At 38.7% G+C, this 22,255-nt stretch overlaps 1 protein-coding gene across 1 annotated transcript; it reads left to right on the forward strand.

The window, feature by feature from the left end:
* Nucleotides 1-290: 290 nt before the first annotated feature.
* On the forward strand, nucleotides 291-1,257 carry LOC133062859 (olfactory receptor 2M4-like). Its single transcript, XM_061152218.1, is given in 2 exon segments — nucleotides 291-779; nucleotides 781-1,257. Coding segments are annotated over 2 exon segments (966 nt in total).
* Nucleotides 1,258-22,255: the final 20,998 nt, after the last annotated feature.

The raw sequence follows: 22,255 nt of genomic DNA on the forward strand, positions 1-22,255 counted from the left end.
GTATCTTTGAGTAAGTTAATAAATATACATTTTTCTTTTCTGGGAAATAGGGAAAATAGTTATTGAAGTTGTTATTTGGTAAGTTGGGCTGAAAAAATGACTAGAAAGCAATGGACCAAATCACATAACTTATTGTGACCAAAGAAGAGGTAACTGAAAATTGGTGAAAAGTTCTTATACATGCTTACAATATAGTGTGCACTTGAGTACATTGACCTGGTATGCATTTGAAAACTAATAAACAAGTTTCTACCCATTCTGGATCTTGCAGATAACGCAAATTATCCAGGATGGTTTGGAGAAACCAGACCCTCAACTTGGACTTCATCCTGTTAGGAATCTTTGATCACAGACCCACACACATCTTCCTCTTCTCTCTGGTCTTGGGCATCTTCACAGTGGCCTTCATGGGAAACACTCTCATGGTTCTCCTTATCTACCTGGACACCCAGCTCCACACGCCTATGTATTTTCTCCTTAGTCAATTGTCCCTCATGGACCTCATGCTGATCTCTACTACTGTACCCAAGATGGCCTTCAACTACTTGTCTGGCAGGAAATCCATCTCTCTAGCAGGTTGTGGAATCCAGATATTCTTCTATGTTTCCCTACTTGGAGCTGAATGCTTCCTGTTGGCTGTCATGGCCTATGATCGCTATGTGGCTATATGCCACCCGCTTCGATATACCATCTTGATGAATCAGAAACGCTGTGTCTTCATGACTGTTGCTTCCTGGATCTTGGGCTCTCTTGATGGGATCATTGTGCTTGTAGCAAGCAGCCCTCTCATTCCCTTATTGTAGTTCCCTGGAAATTCATCACTTTTTCTGTGATGTTGCTGCCCTTTTACCTCTATCTTGCACAGACACTTCTGCATTTGAAAAATTGCTTTTTATCTGTTGTGTGGTGATGCTGGTCTTACCAGTCTCTGTGATTATTGGTTCCTATTCACGAGTCCTTCAAGCTGTCATCAGCATGGATTCCAAGGAGAGTCGCCGCAAAGCCTTCACCATCTGCTCCTCACACCTGTCTGTGGTTGGACTCTACTATGGAGCTGCCATGTTTATGTACATGAGACCAGCTTCTAATCACACACCAGACCAGGACAAGGTGGTATCAGCCTTTTATACCATCCTCACCCCCATGCTGAACCCTCTCATCTACAGTCTTCGAAACAAAGAGGTATCTAAAGGATTTCAGAAAATGTTGAGGAAAGGAAAATTAATTTTATACAGCATCTTTGAATGCCCACTGTAATCAATACTCCTTCCCGGAAACTTAGGTCCCATGCATCATCTTATTCTTCCTGGTATATTATTCTCCCACTTTTATTTCCAATTTAAAATACCTTCATTTATAGTTTATATAAACATCACAGGTAAAAAAGACAGTTTAGATAACAGCATAGGCTGCTTCACCGCTGTGAATTTCTTTTATACCACTAGTTGTTAGACATGAGTACCTGATTTTAGGATACCTGACTTTTAACTCAGGTATAAGTCTATGATTTTGCTTTATCCAAGAAAAAAGGTTGGGGTCGAACCACTTAAATCTCTATTTAACAATTACTTATCTTAAATGAACTTGGTCTTCATTTTAGCCCTACTTGAATCCATGTTTTGACTTTTATTCCTGACTCTTCCCTACTTAATTCCAAAGAATTTAGAAACTGATAGTTAATGTTGACAATTCTGTCAAATAAGTCATATGTCTAGATAAGCTAACAAAGACTTATACATTTTTTTGCCTTTAAATAGAAAGTGAATATTTTAGTGAGTCCACATAAAATATCTATTTAAGCCACACAACCTTCATCTTTATTGTAATTGACTTTATTCATCACTAAACCTTATATTGATAACTAGAATCTATTTGAAGATATTAGAAAACTAGCAAAAAGTTTCTAGAATTGCTAATCAGGATTTTCTACACAGCTGTAAAAAAATATTTTCCAAAAATTATGTCACAAAACTGGAAATTTTTTTCTTAGAAGAAACTTATGGTCTCTGAATGCCCACGACAGCTATTTTAATGTTCTGTTGAGTACCCACACATTAATTCTCTGCAATTTGCAAATGTAAATAATCTACATATTTAAAAACAGTCCTTACATGTTTCATGAGATTAACTTGATTTATGTATATATAACTGTAATCCAATCTTTATTATGCAATTTATTATTGCTCTATAAATGTTTTTTTAAAATTAAAATTAGACTTTATACTTAAACGACATGTTCCATGGGTAGTAATATGTTGCATCTCTTTTTAGAAAAATGACAATTTTTTAGATATGTAGAAAATTCTTTAAAAAAAAGGATATTCTCAGGAATTTTTAAAAATAAAATTCATATACAATGAAATCCAACACTTTAAGTACAGAATTCAGTTATTTTTCAGTAGATTCACAGATATGTGCAAGCATTATCATTAACTAATTCCAAAAGAACCCCCCAAAGTATGCTCATACCAATTATACCCACTAGCATTCATTCATCATTCCCTTCTCCCCCAGCTACAGGCAATCATTATGCTTTGTCTCTGTGGCTTTTGCCTATTTAGGACATAGCCTATAAATGAAATCTGCAAATGTGGTATTATTTCATGACTAGTTTCTCTCACTTACCATAATATTTTCAAGGTTCATGTTGAAGCACACATCAGTTCTTCATTACTTTATGTGAATGAGCAATATTCCACTTAAGGTTATATACCACACTTTGCTTATCCAATCAACAACTGGTAGACATTTCAGAACTTCACTCATTGTCCAGTGGTTTAGACTCCACACTTCCAGTGCAGGGGCACATGGGTGCAATTCCTGGTCTGAGACCTAAGATCTCATATACTGCATGGCACAGCCGGAAAACAAAACTTAAGAAAAAAAAAAAAAAAAGATGTTTGGGATGTTTTTACTTTGACTATAATGAATACTACTATTATTAACACTCACATATACATTTTTGTGTGGACATGTTTCCAGTAAGTAGAATTATTCAGTCATATTTTTAACTCTTTGCAGAAATGCCAAACTGTTTTCCACGATGGCTACAAAATTTTGCATTTCCACCATCAATGTAGGGAGCTTTCAATCCCCCCACATTCTTGTCAACTCATTACCTTCCACTTTTTAAAGATCATAGTCATTCTAGTATGTCTAAAGTGGTATTTCATTGTTTTTTGATTTCCATTTCCCAAATGATTAATCATATTGAAAGGTTGTTGCTGAACGATAAGACGCGGGATTCTTGGCCTCCGGAGGAGACGAATTCAATCCAGGGCCAGAGACGAGGCTGGATCGCTCAGAGCTTTTGTGTAATAAAGTTTTATTAAAGTATAGAGAAAGCTTCTGACATAGGCATCAGAAGGGGGCAAAAGAGTACCCCCCTCCTAGTGTTTAGCTGTATGTTATATAGTCACTCACAGTCTGTTAATGAAATGAAAGGAATGTCATAAAATTTAGAATGGCATCAGATAATCCATCCCAGGCCATAAAACGATTGACTGGAATCTTGTAGAAGGGCAGAATACCAACAAATAGTTCCATTTACATAGATTAGGGGAACAATACCTGAGTAAGTAAGTTAGGCCGTTTGGCGGAACCAACTTGAAGGTAGAGTCTGGGGTTCATTAACATAGCTTAAGACAACATTTCCATACAAAAAAGGAATGTATTGGTTAACTCAAAGTCTGAGAGTAGTTAGCTTTAGGTGAGACCAGGTGTCATGGCAACACAGAATGTTAAGAGAAACCTCCTTTTAAATTTGTATAGAGAAGGAAAAACAGATCGCTGGTTTGTTTCTTCCTGCCGCTTAAGAGAGATAAAAATGTCTGGCACTTACAGCCTCTTTCCTCCATCTGGAGACCCCTGGCCTTCCTGCCTGTTACCCTCTCATTCCCCCCTTTTCTTTTAGGAGAATTATGTTGCCTAGGGAAAAGGGGCGTCGTTTTCATTCCATAACTGCTTCCGAGCTGACAAGGGGTGTTGTCCCTAAATTGGTGAGGCAACATATTCTCCTAATCCTCATAGTGAGGATGTCTGATCCAGGGGCCCCAAATAGTAGTTAGAAGAAGCTGCAGTGATAGCAGGAGTTTGAGCAACCATTTGTAACTTAAAAGCTTTTATGAGACTAGAAAAAAAATCCAGTCACACAGTTACAAATGCAGGGAGCAAAGAGCAAAAACAAAACAATTAGAATTATAAGTCAGGTTATGTCCATAGTTAAGGTACAAAGTATGGCACCAGTCCATTCTAGGGTTGTTAGATGTCATCAGACAAAGAAGAGGCATCACATGTGATTGTTGTCGAATGTATTCGCAGACTTGGAGAAAGTCTTTTCCTTGAAGTGGAGATGTCCACCACGGGAAGCCTTCCACTGATGAAGAGGGGAGTGCTCCGCAGACCCAGCAGTTAGACCGATTGTGGAATGCAGCATAGGAGTGAGCCCAGGACAGGAAGGCATTGTCTTGAGAATCAAAGGGCAGACTCAGGAGTCTGGAGTCAGCAGAAGTAGGCTCACATAGATTATCAGGCCCATCTGAAACATACAAAGTCAGAGCATAGAAAGTAAAAACATAAAATGACATCACTTAGTTCTGGTCAGGGTGCCACCTCTTGACTCGAGTGTGATGTACCCACGAATCAATTCCTGGGACTTTGACAGCTGTGGGAGAAGAAAGAATAACCTGGTAAGGGCCTTCCCAGAGGGGCTCGAGGGATGAGCCCCCAGATCCCAATGTTTTTATGAGGACCTCGGTTCCTGGCTCAAATAGAGGCTTGCTGGATTCAGAGGCTGGGTCAGGAGTCGTCTCCCGGAGTTCTGTTAATGCCTGTTGAAAAGCTGAGAGTTGAGTTACATAATTAGTTAACTCTAAGGCCTCAGGATCTATAACAATGTCTGTGCGTAAGAAAGGCCTTCCATAAATACATTCAAAGGGGGACAGTCCCTCCTTTTTTGGGGCAGTTCGAGCCCTCATTAAAGCTATGGGTAGGACTTTAATCCAGTTGTCCTGCGTTTCTTGAGTTAATTTGCGCAGATGTCTTTTGATAATGTCATTAGCTTTTTCAACCTTTCCTGAGGATTGGGGTCTCCAGGAACAGTGTAAGTGATACTCTATTCCTAGAGCTTTAGACACCCCCTGAGTTACAGCAGCTTTAAAGGCGGAGCCATTGTCACTCTGAAGGCTCCGTGGCAGCCCAAACCTGGGGATAATTTCATGGATTAAAATCTTTATAACCTCCTTAGCTTGTTCACTATGACAGGGGAACGCCTCAATCCATCCAGTAAAAGTATCCACCCAAACTTGTAAGCAAGAATATCCATTAGCTTTTGGCATATGAGTAAAATCAATTTCCCAGCCCTCTCCAGGATACTTTCCCTTTCGTTGTAATCCAGATTTTGCTAGCTTTTCAGTCTTTGGGTTATTTTTCTGACAAACCTCACACCGTTTGATAATGTTCTTTAGAGTTTTCATTATATTTTTACCTTCAAACAAACGAGAAGCCATCTGGTAAGTACTTTCTACACCCAAATGAAAACTCTGATGTAAACCCTTAAGAATTTTCCACTGAGCATTTTCAGGAATTATTAATCGTCCATCCTCGGACTGTAACCATCCTTTATCAGTAATCTTTGCTCCTCTTTTCTCATATCTTTCTAATTCTTCCTCAGTATATTGTGGCTTTTCCTGTTCCACAGGACCTGTCCAGATCAAAGGCGTCTGTAAGGAGGGGGTTTCGTAAAGTGCCGCTTTTTTGGCTTGAGAGTCAGCTAACAGGTTACCGGCAGCTACTTTACTCCCATCCCTGCTGTGCCCTTTGCAATGCATAACCGCTACTTCTTTAGGACAATAGATAGCAGTTAAAAGTCTCTCAATCTCTCTGAAATGCTTAATAGGTTCTCCTGTTGCTGTTTTAAACTGTCTTTCTTTCCATATTGCAGCATGAGCATGTAAAGTCAAATAAGCATACTTAGAATCAGTGTAGATATTCACTCGTTGCCCTTTGCTTAACTCTAGAGCTCGGGTAAGAGCCACGAGCTCCGCTAACTGGGCACTGGTTCCCTGGGGGAGAGATTTTGCTTCTAAAACCTGTTCAGCAGTCACCACAGCGTAACCTGCTTTGCGTTTTCCATCCCGAACAAAAGAACTGCCGTCTGTAAATATTTCCAAGTCAGGATTGTCTAATGGGGTATCCATTAGATCCTCCCGAGCTGCATAGTTTAAAGTTAGGAAGTGGGAACAATCGTGATCAGGTGTTTCATCTTCCTTCTCAGGAAGGAAGGTGGCAGGATTTAAATTTCCACAAACTTTAAGCTTAGTTACTGGTCCTTCTAACAACAGTGACGGATATTTAAGAAGCCTACTGTCTGTCATCCAAATATTAACCTTAGAATTTAAGATTCCATTCACATCATGAGAAGTCAGTACAGTAAGGTTTCGTCCATTAATTACTTTTAAAGCTTCAGGTGCTAATAAAGCCGCTGCCCCAATTACTCTTAGGCAGTGGGGCCACCCACGTGCAATTACATCTAATTTTTTGCTTAGATAAGCAATAGGTTGCTGGTGAGGCCCCCGGGGTTGTGTCAAAACTCCCAAGGCCATACCTTTTCTTTCAGTGACAAACAGGTTAAATTCTGACCCTGTGGGCAAACTCAAAGCCGGAGCTTGCAGGAGAGCAGTCTGAAGAACCTTAAAAGCCTTTTGAGTATCTGGAGACCAAACCAGTTTGTCGGTTTGGGCCTGCTGAGTTTCAGCTATAAGTTTATATAAAGGCCGGGCAAGTTCCCCATAGCCTGGAATCCAAATACGACAGTAGCCTGTGATTCCCAAAAATCCTCTCAATTGTCTTAAAGTCATAGGTAGGGGATGGTTTAGTATAGGTTTAATTCTTTCAGGGCCTATGGCCCTAGTCCCTTTTGAGATGATTAGGCCCAGATATCTAACAGATTGTTGACAAAGCTGAGCCTTTTCTCTTGATGCCTTGTAACCGCAGCCTGCCAGAAAGTTTAAGAAATCTTCTGAGGCTCGTGAACAAGCTTCCTGTGTCTCAGCACAGAGCAAAATATCATCTACATATTGTAACACTACCGCTTCAGAGCTATTAAAGTTTTGTAGATCCCGTGACAAACTTTGTCCAAATAAGTGAGGACTGTCATGAAATCCCTGGGGCAAAACTGTCCAGGTTAACTGGGAAGCTGGCTGTGTGGGGTCTTCAAAGGCAAATAGAAATTGACTTTCCTCCGCCAAAGGCACTGAATAGAAGGCATCTTTTAAATCAATTACTGAAAAATATTTGGCTCGTTCAGGAATTTCAGACAATAGAGTATAAGGATTAGGCACCACGGGGTGTAAAGGAACCACAGCCTCATTTATTATTCATAAATCTTGAACTAATCTCCATTTATCATTTGATTTTTTTACACCCAAAATAGGAGTGTTGCATGGACTGTTACAGGGAACTAATAGTCCCTGCTCCTTTAAATTCTCAATGATGGGTTTTAACCCTTCTTTAACCTCAGGTTTCAGTGGATACTGCTTCTTCTGTGGGAATAAGTGTGGGTCTTTGAGCTTGACAACCACAGGAATAGCATTTTGTGCTCGACCCACAGATTTTCCATCAGCCCATACTCTAGGATTCACATTTTGTTCAACTAAAGGTAGAGAAAGGGAAGGCTCCATATTCATGAAAACAGAGGCATGGACCTTGCTCAGTATATCCCTCCCCAAAAGGGGTGAGGGTGATTCTGGCACGATAAGAAACTCGTGTGAAAATAGCACAGAATCCCAGTTGCACGATAGAGAATAACTGAAGTAATACCTTTTGGCTCGTCCAGACAGTCCCATTACGGAAGCGGATCGGGAAGAAAGTGGGCCAGGGGCTTCAGTAAGCACGGAGTAAGTTGCCCCAGTATCTAAAAGGAAATTGACGGATTGGCCTCCCACCGTTATCAATACCCGGGGTTCCTCAGGTGTAATTAGGATGGGAGCTTGTGTGGGGACCCCCGGGCACCTTCAGTCCTGATTGTCTTGAGAGTCAGACCCCTGAGACCTACGCCTCTGGGGGCAGTCTCTCCTCCAGTGTGGTCCCTTGCAGACCGGACATGGAGCCGGGGGCGGCTTAGATGCCTGAGGGCAATCCCGCTTGAGATGCCCCTCCTTTCCACAGCAATAGCAAGCCCATCTCTTTTCACCTGGGTCCCTCTGGGCATTTTTCTCAGGCTGCTTAAGAACGGTTTTCATAGCCATTGCGAGGGCTTCCGCCTTTTCCTTCGTCTTTCTCTGCCTTTCTTTCTTTTCCTCATATTCCCTACCGTAATAGACTGTCTGAGCCAGTTGTAACAGATTATCTAAAGACTGATTTGGTCCATACGCCCGTTTTGATAACTTACGGCGAATATCTGGAGCCGACTGAGTGAGAAATTTATCTTTTAAGATCACTTTCCCCTCTTCACTTTCAGGATCAATCTCAGTGAATCTGCGAAGGGCTTCTCTCAGTCTATCTAGGAATTTACCAGGAGCTTCCTTCTCCTCCTGTTCTATGTCTGCCAGTTTGCCATAGTTTAAAGGCTTAGAACGCGCCTGTCTGAGTCCTTCAAGAATACATCTGACAAAATGACTCTGATCCCATCTTCCTTTAGCAGTGTTATAGTCCCAGTCTGGTTCTGTAGCTGGGACCGCTTGACTCCCAGTGGGGAGGGCAGTTATCTCGTCTTCCCTCTTTCCCACTGATTCATTACCAAGCCATTCATCTCCATAAGCAACCGCTTTTCCCAAAACTCGAGCCTTTGAGTCGGGAGTCAACGTTTGTCCCAAGATATACATCAATCACATCCTTCCAAGTGAGGTCATAATGCAGAGTAACACCTTTAAAAGCTCTAATATACTTTTCTGGGTCTTCTAAATAGTCTCCCAGATCTTCCTTAATTCTTTGTATCTCTTGATAAGAAAAAGGCTTATTAACTCTCATAGACTGATAATTTCTCCCGGTGGGTACTTCATGAAGGGGCAACAGCATGAGTGGCTGTCCCTCAGTCTCTCTGGCTGCTCTGCACACATCCCAGGGATAGATTGGAGAAACCTGCTTTTCTTTATCTCTTTGCCTCCTGTCCTCTATCTCATCTCCTACTTCGATGGTCTGAGTTTCTACTGAAACCAGAGTAGTCTGAAGTCGTACTGAGACAGGAGTTGTTTGGACCTCTACAGGAGCAGTTCGAATCTCAATTTGGGTTCCCACTGAGACCGAGGCAGTTTGAGTCTCAGTTTGTGTTTCCACTGAGACTAAAGCAGTTTGAACCTCATCTCGGAGACCCGGATACGGGGGCAAAGTAGGAGGACAGGGGGGAGCGGAAGGTTTCACACCCAAATCTATACCCTTAGGACATAAGTCTGGCATATTTCGCAGAGAGAAAAAGGGCAACACATACGCTACTTCTACCCATTTCCCTTGCTTTTTACAGAACCGGTCTAATTGTAAAACAGTGTTATACTTAAGAGACCCTCCAACTGGCCACCGTTCGCCGTCCTCCAGTGGGTACCGCGGCCATGCAGTATCACATAGGAAGACCAGGTGTGTCTTCTTTAAGCCCTGGGGATCAAATCTATCCCAGTTTTTCAGGATACAGTTCAAAGGAGTGAGGCTGGAATTGTTAGCTCCCATCTGTAAGAGAGAAAAAAAGCGACCAGCGCCATTTTTTCTACCGGAGGCGTCCCTCCCTGCTCTAGATGGGGGTGTAGACAGACGTTACACCAAAAGCTTTTCCTTCCTGGTCGGACTTAGTCTGTCCCTTACCGACGCAGGCGTCACACTCGTCCCTCCCGGTTCTACCACCGAGACAGGGTGGGGCTGCACCAGGGGTAGACCTGATGGCATCCCTGACTGACGTCCAGCTCTTCACCTCGCTTGCCTTTGATGCCACCCGGGGCGCAATCAGAGTAACCTTTCGGAATGCCTCCCAAGCTAAGACCTCTGGGGGAAACATTCGTCACCTGAGTGCCTGTGCACAACCCTGAGTATATTCATGACTGCAATAAGACCGATACCAACATGAAACTGAGATGTTCCTTCCAAGCGTCACCACACCGGTATAAGAGCCTCCTCTGGTCCACTAAGAGCCAGTGTTACCAAAGGAAAAAACCATTGCAGTTCCAATCCGAGTAACCTTTAACCTCAGAGATGCTCTGGGAGTTGGAGCTCCATCCAGCTTCCGAACTTTCCATGCCTAGCGAGGCTAGGCGCTTCCTGACTACCAATTCAAGTTTGAGACCTAGGCCACAGTACAGTAGCAACATAGATTACAAGTCCCTGGAAAGTCTATGATCCGATAGATTAGGTTAGTACTTCTAATTCCCAAGGAGTTATGAAATGGTCAAAGAGACTGAAAAGTTTGACCGAGAAAGGAGAGTTCGGTCCACACGCTTTGCCCGTTTCTGGTCAGTTCCCGAAGGAGACATTGGTTGCCTCTTGGCATTGGCAGGTTGGTATAAACCCCCGACAGGTTTCTGCCATAGCCTTATGAGATCACCGCGGGCCCGCAGAGCAGGGCTCCTCACTTGCTTCGCGCAGGGCGTTTTATTCATTTACACAAGCACACCATAGAGTTAGTAAAGTACAGAGGAAAACGTGTTCGCTAGGAGAACAAAGAACTAGAGCTCCAAGCATCCTTACCTTGTCCTGAAGGATCCCGGACGAGCCCCCAAGATGAAAGGTTGTTGCTGAACGATAAGACGCGGGATTCTTGGCCTCCGGAGGAGACGAATTCAATCCGGGGCCAGAGACGAGGCTGGATCGCTCAGAGCTTTTGTGTAATAAAGTTTTATTAAAGTATAGAGAAAGCTTCTGACATAGGCATCAGAAGGGGGCAAAAGAGTACCCCCCTCCTAGTGTTTAGCTGTATGTTATATAGTCACTCACAGTCTGTTAATGAAATGAAAGGAATGTCATAAAATTTAGAATGGCATCAGATAATCCATCCCAGGCCATAAAACGATTGACTGGAATCTTGTAGAAGGGCAGAATACCAACAAATAGTTCCATTTACATAGATTAGGGGAACAATACCTGAGTAAGTAAGTTAGGCCGTTTGGCGGAACCAACTTGAAGGTAGAGTCTGGGGTTCATTAACATAGCTTAAGACAACATTTCCATACGAAAAAGGAATGTATTGGTTAACTCAAAGTCTGAGAGTAGTTAGCTTTAGGTGAGACCAGGTGTCATGGCAACACAGAATGTTAAGAGAAACCTCCTTTTAAATTTGTATAGAGAAGGAAAAACAGATCGCTGGTTTGTTTCTTCCTGCCGCTTAAGAGAGATAAAAATGTCTGGCACTTACAGCCTCTTTCCTCCATTTGGAGACCCCTGGCCTTCCTGCCTGTTACCCTCTCAATATTGAACATCTTATCATGTCTTTATTGTCATTTGAATATCTTCTTTGAATAAATATCTATGTAGTTCCTTTGACCATTTAAAATTGAAGGAGCCCTCAAGCCTAGAAAAGAAAATAAAGACCTCAAAGCCCTTCTCCCTCAGGCCTGGAAAAAGAAGGGCCCTTGCTGAACCACCTGACTTCAGGGATAACAAAACTGAACTTTAACCCTACCCCAATACTCAGGGCAGATTGCATCACTTTCCATCCCCTGCCTGGACCTTTCCACCCCCTGCTCAACTGCAATTGCCATCTCAGCTAAAGATTACCCAAAATGCCTGCCTGACTAAAAACCTGCCTTATCGCTTCTGCAAACCTTCCCTTAAATATGAAGCCTCCCTGATCCTTCGCGTGCTCAGCCTGGTCATTAGACCAACTGTCACCCCTCCTTGCCTGAGTAAAAGGGAACCTGTCTCCGTTGAGGTCGTCTTTCTTTCTTCTTTGTCTTGTCTTGAACTATTCCTTACAAAGTTGTGTTATAAATGTATTTTTGTTGTTGAGTTTTTAGGCTTCTTTTATATTCTGGATAATAGACTCTTATCAGATATATTTTGCAAATATTTTCTCTTTCAGTGTGTTGTGCTTTCACTCTGTTAATAACATCCTTAGAATTAGAATTTATAAATTTGTTTTATTTTGATGTAGTCCAAATTATTTAACATTTTAATGCTTAAGGTTTTTGCATAATTTCTGGAAAATCATTGTTTAATACAAAGTCAAAAGATCAATGTTTCCCTCTTGAGTTTTAACGTTTTAGTTCTTATATCTATGTCATTGGTACCTTTGATGTAATTTTTTGTGTATGGTGTGAGACAGGGTCAATTTTATTATTTCGCTTTGCTATATCCAGTTGTCACAGCACCATTTATTGAAGAGACACTGCTTTCTCCATTATTTTTATTTTTTAGTATGTCTGTGGAAAATCAGTCAACCGTAGATGGATACAATTACTCCTGAACGCTTAATTCTATTTCATGCATCTACATATTTATTCTTTTGTTGTTGCTGTACTGCCTTGATTACCATAGTTTCAATGTAAATGAAAACTCAGAAAGTGTTGTTAGGTAGTTGGAATAGGAAAAAGGAGTCCAGAATGGTGGTGGCTAAAAGATAAGGAAGGGAAAAGCCCGTGCAAACAGAAAAAAGGAAGGTCTGAGGACCGGAGTGAGGACCTCAGGCAGAAGGCCCAGGGGGAGGAAAAAAAACATATAAAAAGAGAAACCAAAGGGCTGGGGCAGGGGGGCGGGGGGAGGGGATCTCTCTCCCATGAGCGCACTCTCTCTCCCTCTCTCTTCTCTTCATGTCTTTTGGGTTGGCACGCCCTCACGCCTCAAGAATTATTTTCCTTTATTTTCTAAATAAAACTGAGCTGTAACAAGTGGCTGTAACACTGTCCGAGAGCTGTTACGTGCCAAGGGCTTTAATGTCTGTCGCTTTAAATTTTTCTTGTGATGAGAAAAAACAGAGGAAATTAGACACTCCCCTTACAATGTGAATTCTCTTTGTTCTTAGTAAAACTTGCTTAAGATACTCTAGGTATCTTGAAATACCTTGTAAAATTTAGGATTAGCTTGACAATTCTGAAAAAGAGCAGCTAGAACATTTTATAGAGATGGTATTGCATCTATAAATCAATTTGGGTGATGTTTCCAATTTAACAATAATAAATCCTACAATTGATTAACACCGAATATCTTTGAATTTCTTTCTCTTAGTGTTTCTTTTTTCTCAAAATTTTGCAAGTGTAAAAATCTGTTATTTTGTTAAATTTATTAGTAAATATATTGTTCTTTTTGATGATATGGCATATGGACTGTTTACTTAATTTTATTTTCTTATTATTCATAGCTAGTGTCACTCTATTACTTTTTTGACATTTGAGACAACTATGCATCTTTTAAAACATTTTTCTTCTATATGATTATTTCTTATTTTCTTTTAATGGCTTTTCTATATTTTAGTGTTCATCTTTACAGAGAAGATCTCATTTTGTTTATATAACTTGATATTGACTTTTCATTGTTTACTTCCAAATGCATGTTTTTACTGTTTGTGTCTTTGGAATCACCAGACAAGCTCTCCTAGGGACTCTGTACTTGGGATAGCCTGGATTATCATGCTCTTTTTTTGCAGACACATTTATGATTCTTCTGAAAGATATACTTTGAAGCATAATCCTCCAAGAAATCCAGAACTAAAAAAAAAAAGAAAAAAAAAAAAAGAAAGAAATCCAGAACTATAGAGTTCATTCCTATCTCAAACTTTGCCTAATTTAATTTCATTGCCTATGGCTTCCCATGTAGTGACAGTGGTAGGGAACCTGCCTACCAACGCTGACTGAAGTGACTTAGGATACACACATGAAAACAAATATTAGACTTGAGTATTTCTTTCTCTCCCTGGATATTATATAGTCAGGCAAAAACACTGCAGTCAGAGACTTGTCTTCACAACTCAGCCTTCTCACTAGATATGCATGGACAAATTAGCATATTCTCTCTGCTTCAGTTTTTATGTCTGTTAAATGGGGTGAAAATTATAATAATGGGAAAATGGTGAGAATTATATGAGTGTATATTTTTCAGACACTCAGAACAGTCTCATGCAGATTAGCACTTTGCAAGAATCAGAGTTTTAAAATCATTATAAGGCCTAAAATGTATTGATGTTTATGATTTTTAAGTGTGTACGTTCATACACACAGCAGATATTCACCTATATACTAAGTAAGCTGTGCTGTGTGCTGTGCTGTGTCGTGTCCAACTCTTTGCAGCCCTAACCTGCCATGACTACATGAGAATTGGAAATATATATGAAAAATATGAAATTATGTTTCTACCATTTTGCTTTCACAAGGGATAAAGTAATGATTTTAAAGCAATTTAGTGAAGAAGAAATCTGGAAGACTAATAAACAGCTACTAATAAATAGACAGCTACTCAAATCAGTAATGAAAATTCATATAATTATAAGAATGAGAAACCATTTCTTACAAATATGTTTACAAAGTGTTTTCTTTTTAATTAAGCAATAGAAAATTATTTTTGAGGTTGTGATGAAAGAAAATGCTATTTCTGTTTATGTAGCTAATGAGAATGTAAAATAGTTCAAGCATTCTTGCATGTGAATGGACAGTATTTTTGAAAATTCATATATTTCCCTTCTAAGGACCTTATTCCTATCCTACGTGACTCTTGAGCAGAAACGTCATTAACAGGATGGAGAATGACTTAAAAATTGAAGTTAATATTAAAAGAGTGATAGATTCATGGAGAGATAAAAGTTCAGAATTGGACATGAAAATAAGATGAAAGAAGAATATCATAAAATTCATAATTAGCAAGCATTTGTTAGGATCTGATATTCAAAAAAAAATATTGAGTGAAGATATATAGATGCCGTAATCATAATATTAATGAAAGAGTAAGAGAACAAATCTGAAAATCTTAAGGAGTCAAATTATTTCATGGAGGAAAAATTAACTAATTATATAGTATCTGGAGACAGTGACAAGACAACCAGTACTAGAATCAAGAAAAGCTGACCACAAATGTCAAGTTTTAAAAAATGGAATAAATTAAAATAATATTGACATCTCTAGTATAGGAATCTCATGTCAAATGACTCCAAATCTCAAGTCAGTTCACTCCACTTGTGAATCATCAATTTAAAAATAAATAGTGAATTTTAATAGTTTTACTTAGAGATAATAAAGCTTATAGCTCAATGAGTATTTACTCATTTTAAAATGAAAAACCCAAATGCTCTTTTGGAACTTATGTAGTTAATAATGAAATAATTAGAAATTATGAAAGAGTTTTTATTTTTTTTATTTATTTATTTTTTTGGTTAAAAATAATATTTATTATTCCCTCCCCCCATGTACAGATTACTTTTCAGAAACATGAATATATTATCCATGTCTTCATCAATAACAGTTTGTAGAAAATAAACTTAATTCATATCTTGTCAACAATATAGTTCTATCATTTTTTTTTAAACAATAGCCATTTTATTTTTCCATGTTAGTTCAAAAATAGCTTCAAGTTTTACATTTCAGATCAAACCAAGACAATCTTTGTTTCTAGGTAACTGCCTGACAGAGCTCCCCCTTCCCAACCCCTAAAAAATTCTATGCCCTAAAGTGATAAACTCTTCTTGTACATTCAGCAAACTTTATATTGGAAAAGAAAAAGAATAATTGAGATAGGTACTTACTCTCTTGCACAGTAATAAATCTAGCTGAGCTTCTACTCCTTGCTTTGCAATGATGTTTACATAAAAAAAATCGTATCTTATCAAGTTACAATGGTAATTTCTTGAAATGTGTTTACAGAAACTATACACTTAATCCACTGAAATTTCCTTCTGATTTTTGAATCTGTAATTAAACCATCACCATAAGGAAAAGCTTTATCCCAAGAAGATGTTTCCCCTTTTCCTCAGCTATTTCTCTCTAAAGGCTTGAATCGTCTCTCAGATCATGTAAGGAGATACATTAAAAGCACAAGAAAAAAATGTTTTAGCTTGCTGACATAATGCCCTTAAGTTTGCTGACATAATGCCCATGTCTTAACTTTAAAATGTAAAATCAGAGTTAAAGCATCACTTAATTCATACAGTACATTGTTAATTAATTGACAGTGTCCCACCAACTCAGAAGTTCCCCAAACTGGTTGTCTTCTATGCATTTATCAGCAGTAAGTTTATAACCAATGACTCAATCAAAGAATGTGCTTGTAGTAGGCTGCTGGTTTAACTTTATAATTACAAGTTTAAATCATGGGCTATTTTCAAATATAGAAACGCTAAGAGTGGCATATGAACTATTAAATTTGTTTCCCATTACCTACAGGAAGAATTTTTTCAAATAAAATTTTACAAGACAAAATGCAAATCTCTGTTTTCCATAGCGGCTGTACTATTTTGCATTCCCACCAACAGTGTAAGAGGGTTCCCTTTTCTCCACACCCTCTCCAGCATTTATTGCTTGTAGACTTTTGGATAGCAGCCATCCTGACTGGCGTGTAATGGTACCTCATTGTGGTTTTGATTTGCATTTCTCTGATAATGAGTGATGTTGAGCATCTTTTCATGTGTTTGTTAGCCATCTGTATGTCTTCTTTGGAGAAATGTCTGTTTAGTTCTTTGGCCCATTTTTTGATTGGGTCATTTATTTTTCTGGAATTGAGCTGCAGGAGTTGCTTGTATATTTTTGAGATTAATCCTTTGTCTGTTTCTTCATTTGCTATTATTTTCTCCCAATCTGAGGGCTGTCTTTTCACCTTGCTTATAGTTTCCTTTGTTGTGCAAAAGCTTTTAAGTTTCATTAGGTCCCATTTGTTTAGTTTTGCTTTTATTTCCAATATTCTGGGAGGTGGGTCATAGAGGATCTTGCTGTGGTTTATGTCGGAGAGTGTTTTGTCTATGTTCTCCTCTAGGAGTTTTATAGTTTCTGGTCTTACATTTAGATCTTTAATCCATTTTGAGTTTATTTTTGTGTGTGGAGTTAGAAAGTGTTCTAGTTTCATTCTTTTACAAGTGGTTGATTTCTTAAAAAACTGGAAATAGAACTGCCATATGACCCAGCAATCCCACTTCTGGGCATACACACTGAGGAAACCAGATCTGAAAGAGACACGTGCACCCCAATGTTCATCGCAGCACTGTTTATAATAGCCAGGACATGGAAGCAACCTAGATGCCCATCAGCAGATGAATGGATAAGGAAGCTGTAGTACATATACACCATGGAATATTACTCAGCCATTAAAAAGAATTCATTTGAACCAGTTCTAATGAGATGGATGAAACTGGAGCCCATTATACAGAGTGAAGTAAGCCAGAAAGATAAAGAACATTACAGCATAATTAACACATATATATGGAATTTAGAAAGATGGTAATGATAACCCTATATGCAAAACAGAAAAAGAGACACAGAAGTACAGAACAGACTTTTGAACTCTGTCAGAGAAGGCGAGGGTGGGATATTTTGAAAGAACAGCATGTATACTATCTATGGTGAAACAGATCACCAGCCCAGGTGGGATGCATGAGACAAGTGCTCGGGCCCGGTGCACTGGAAGACCCAGAGGAATCGGGTGGAGAGGGAGGTGGGAGGGGGGATCGGGATGGGGAATACGTGTAAATCTATGGCTGATTCATATCAATGTATGACAAAACCCACTGAAAAAATAAATAAATAAATAAAGGAAAAAAATGCAAATCTCTATACCTATATATAGATGTATACATGTATATATTGAACCTAACTAAAGTTTTATAAGCAATACTAACATAATTCTGGCTACACATTCCTAAAGACTTAGTAACTGCTTTAAAGATATATGTTATAAAGAGGCTTATGCAAAAGGCAAAAATTAAGAAACAACATGATCTTTGAGGTTTTCAGTATTACATCAAAAAGCTGTTTCTATTTAGAAAACTATGCATTTATCTTCGGAAAAAAATTATAAAAAGATAATGCTATCATGTAAAGAATTCACAAAAACTATACTGCATATCCCATAAAAGTCATACCTATTAAGGTAAATCACAATTATGGTTTACCTTGTACTACAGACATCACCATCACCTTTCCTCTTTAATAAAGAGAGGGTTTAACTTTTTTAACTTACTTAACTAGTGCCACAGAAATTCAAGTCCTAGTAGCAACAAGTTAAACAAGGTTACAAAATAAGGCATTCTGCTCACATGTCATTAAAGTAACAGGCTGCGACAGTAAAGGGGACCTTTTCATTTTTGTAATTTTATATAATCTAAAAATTATACAGAAGGCAAACTTAACCCAAAAAATCCAATTAGCTGCTATCTTGCAGGGCAACAGAAAAACATACACAAAATCCTCAACTTTCAGGTGATTTTCTCCAACTGCCATAAAAAGGCCAATCTTACCTATTTAATAAAGCCCAAGAACAGAAATAAGGATGAAATGTCTTTGACTATACTATTCTTAAGCCTGTAGGTCACACACTAAATGATTTTTCAAATTATAGGTTCGATCTAATTTGACAAAATTCCTGTAGTGTTGTTTAGGGGAAAAAAACAAGTGGCTTCAGAACACACCTGCACACCTACATTCACACACAGGCACACATCAACATGTGAAACTGTTTTCTTAAACACCGGTTCTCCAGAAAGAATCAAAATGTTTATCATCAAGCTGCAGCATGTGTATTAAGGGGCAGCAATGAAACCTTTTTAGCACAAGGTAAGAATCTGAATGAACTTTTAAATGACCAGTACCTGAAACCAAAAATTTTACTAAAGATGAACTCTAAAACACAAATTTTTTGAAAATCTGGACTCAACTGTCTGTTGCACTTTTACATTAAGTGGTGCTTAAATAAACAAAAATAGAGCATAAATTCAGCACTCTACTCTCTAAACATTTAAAGCAATGGTTATGTTATCAACAGGTAAAATGCACCTAGTTTGGGTCTTTTGACACCTCTTGTTTTAAGTTCATTGTATGATAAAGTTCTTCACAGTTTAAAATATTGTGAAGAGATATATTTATGTATAACTATATTCACATAGATATTATGTACACATACTGTGTATTTAATGTACCCATAATCTTTGAATATGTGTGTGCCAGAGGATACCCCACACATATGCAGGAACCCTGAATAGCAGATTGGTGTGGACTGAAATGATTTCTCAGAAAACAGTAGAAGTTAAAAAAAAAAGATAATTATTATGAATAATTATAACAAAAATTTTACTGTATTTACATAGTGCCTATCTCCCAAGAGGTAAAGATGCTTTACAGATGTTGGTTAGGATGTGTCAGGTGGGCCTGGGGGAAGGATCGGCTCTCATTTCCACAAGCAGGGAGCCTCCCAGGACCGAGCACGGTCACGACGACGATGGGGGCGCCCACACCGAAGTCTCCTCACTCGCAGGGCCTCAACCAGCAGATCAGAGTCCTGTGGTGAAATCAGGCTTCCATCTGACAGGAGGGGTAACTTCCACCACAGAGGGGTAACTTAGGTCCTCAGATACTTGTGATTATGCGTTACAGGGAGATCAAATGGTTTTTGGTTTTGGCAGATGAGAGTTTTTAAAAGGAATGTGAATATAGTCATTAATATATGAATCAGTCAGAAAACACAGGTGATAAGAATTAAGGAATTTATATTATTAATCTAGAAAGTGACAAACTTTTATATTGATATTAAATATTAATAAGATTCACACTTTAAAGACATAAAACTGTTTTTATATGAGGCCGTAGGAGAAAAAATGAGTGATCACATATATAACTGTAATTAAAGACAAGGGACTGGATACCTGGAGGAATTGCAAAGAAATCTCAGATGACTTAGCAAAATTTTATTAAGTAGGTTTCCTCTAGAAATTTAAGCATCTTTACCTAGCAAGTAGTACCATGTCTTCTTAGGAACACTTGGAAGTGATAGCTTATGATGAATGGTGTTGGATTCATGATCTCCAAAGAAGAAGATTTAACTTCGGGACCAAGGACCAGGCTTGATCACTCGAGAGCTTTTGTATAGCAGAGTTTTATTAAGGTATAAAAAAGGGGCAGAGAAAACTTCTGACATAGACATTAGAAGGGGGATGGAGAGTGCTCCCCTGCTAGTCTTTAGCAAGCTGCTTTATGTCTGTTAGAAAGTTATTAATCAGATAAGAGAGACACCTCAATGCTGACAGCGTCTCACCATGCCCCTCTCCCCAACATGCATTTTTGAGAGAGGATGGCATAAGGTGTGGCATCCCCCAGTCATAAAACAATTGATGTGAATACTGGTTTGTTGAGCTATTATCAGCCCAAGGTTTGAGAAAAGAAAAAAAGTTAGTCTTAGGTGGAACCAAAGAAAGGCAAATTCCAAAGCAAATACATTGTTTCATTAACATAGCTTAAGAAAAACATTTCCACAGAGAAACCTCCTTTAATTTTGTATGGAGAAGGAAAAAAAAAAAATCTGGGACTAGTAGTTTGTTTCCTCCTGCCGCTTAAGGGAGAGATAAAAATTGTCTGACACTTGCAGCCTATTTCCTTCAGTTTGGAGACTCCTGGCCTTCCTGCCTGTTACCTCTTACAAGGTAAGTCTGAGGGAAGTGATAAGTATTTCAAAATATCTCAGTTTTTTTGGAATACAGCAGGATGGAGCTACTTTTTTGTTTTTTTTCATTTATTTTTATTAGTTGGAGGCTAATTACTTTACAATATTGTAGTGGTTTCTGTTATACATTGACATGAATCAGCCATGGAATTGCATGTATTCCCCATCCTGATCCCCCCTCCCACCTCCCTCTCCACCCGATTCCTCTGGGTCTTCCCAGTGCACCAGGCCTGAGCACTTGTTTCATGCATCCAGCCTGGGCTGGTGATCTGTTTCACCATAGATAACATACATGTTTTGATGCTGTTCTCTCGAAACATCCCACCCTCGCCTTCTCCCACAGAGTCCAAAATTCTGTTCTGTACATCTGTGTCTCTTTTTCTGTTTTGCATATAGGGTTATCGTTACCATCTTTCTGAATTCCACATATATGCATTAGTATACTGTATTGGTCTTTATCTTTCTGGCTTACTTCACTTTGTATAATGGAGCTACATTTTATTCAAAAGCTATATATTAGAATAAGCTAAGATTATTACTTTTGATAGACAGCATTGCAGGAAGGGGGACTCCTTTCAGGGCCTGAAACTGGGCTCTTGTCTAACACTCAGAAATTAATTGTCCAAGGAGACACATGAGCTATCAAAACAAGAGATTTTATTGGGTAAGGCACCTGAGCAGAGAGCAGTAGAGTAAGTGAACCCAGGAGAACAGCTCTGCCACATGGTTTGCAGTCTCGGGTTTTATGATGATGGGATTAGTTTCCAGGTTGTCTTTAGCCAATCATTCTGACTCAGAGTCCTTCCTGTTGGTGCACATCTTCTTCAGCCAAGTGGAATGTCAGCAAGAAGGATTCTGGGAGGTGGTCTGACATGTGGTGTCTCCTTTTGGTTCTTCTGGTTGGTAGTGGCTTATTAGTTCCATGTTCCTTACCAGGACCTGCTGTCCTAAAACAACTCATGTAGATGGTTTCTATGGTGCCTGGCCAGGGTGGGCAGTTTCAGTCAGTGTGCTTCCCCTAACATTAGTACAAAAGTCATAAAATAATGGACAATTATGCTGTGCTTTAAATCAGATTTTCTGTCAAGTAAAATGCACAATTTTAGTAAATTTGGCAGAACCACATGAAAAAAATTTTTTTTCCAAAGCCAAAAACCAAAATACCAGTTACTGCTCTGCATCACACCCAGAGGAGAGAAAACCCATGCAAAGACATAGAAAGGAAGCCAATGCCTTCAATAATGAAGTAAGAGATAAGAGAAAAAAAAAATATATATATATATATAGATGTATAAACAGACATTAAAAAATACACTGCTGTGAAGCCAAAGAATCCCCTGAATGAATCTGGCTAAGGAAATTGAAAAGATAGAATACTCTAAAGTATGAGTAATCTCTCTTCCTTCCTATAGTATTTATTTATTTGAAAATACTTAGATAGTTATGGGTATTAAACTTATAGTTTATAAGTTTAAAAGTTTATAGTTTATAAGCTTTAATTTATAAATACTTATATAGTTATGGGTATTAAAATATACATATATTTTAAAACTATATCCCAGGTAATATCCATACTTTGTAAACATGATCTCATTTAGTCTTAATAATACCCTAAAATATAGATATAAAAAATGTCAAATTTTACAGAGTAGAAAATAAAGCTTAGAGAAACTAATTAAAATCACACAGATAAAATGATTTGTTCCAGGTGTTTGACTTG

Source organism: Dama dama, chromosome 9 (genome assembly GCF_033118175.1).
Source record: "Dama dama isolate Ldn47 chromosome 9, ASM3311817v1, whole genome shotgun sequence".
NCBI classification, from domain to species: domain Eukaryota; kingdom Metazoa; phylum Chordata; class Mammalia; order Artiodactyla; family Cervidae; genus Dama; species Dama dama.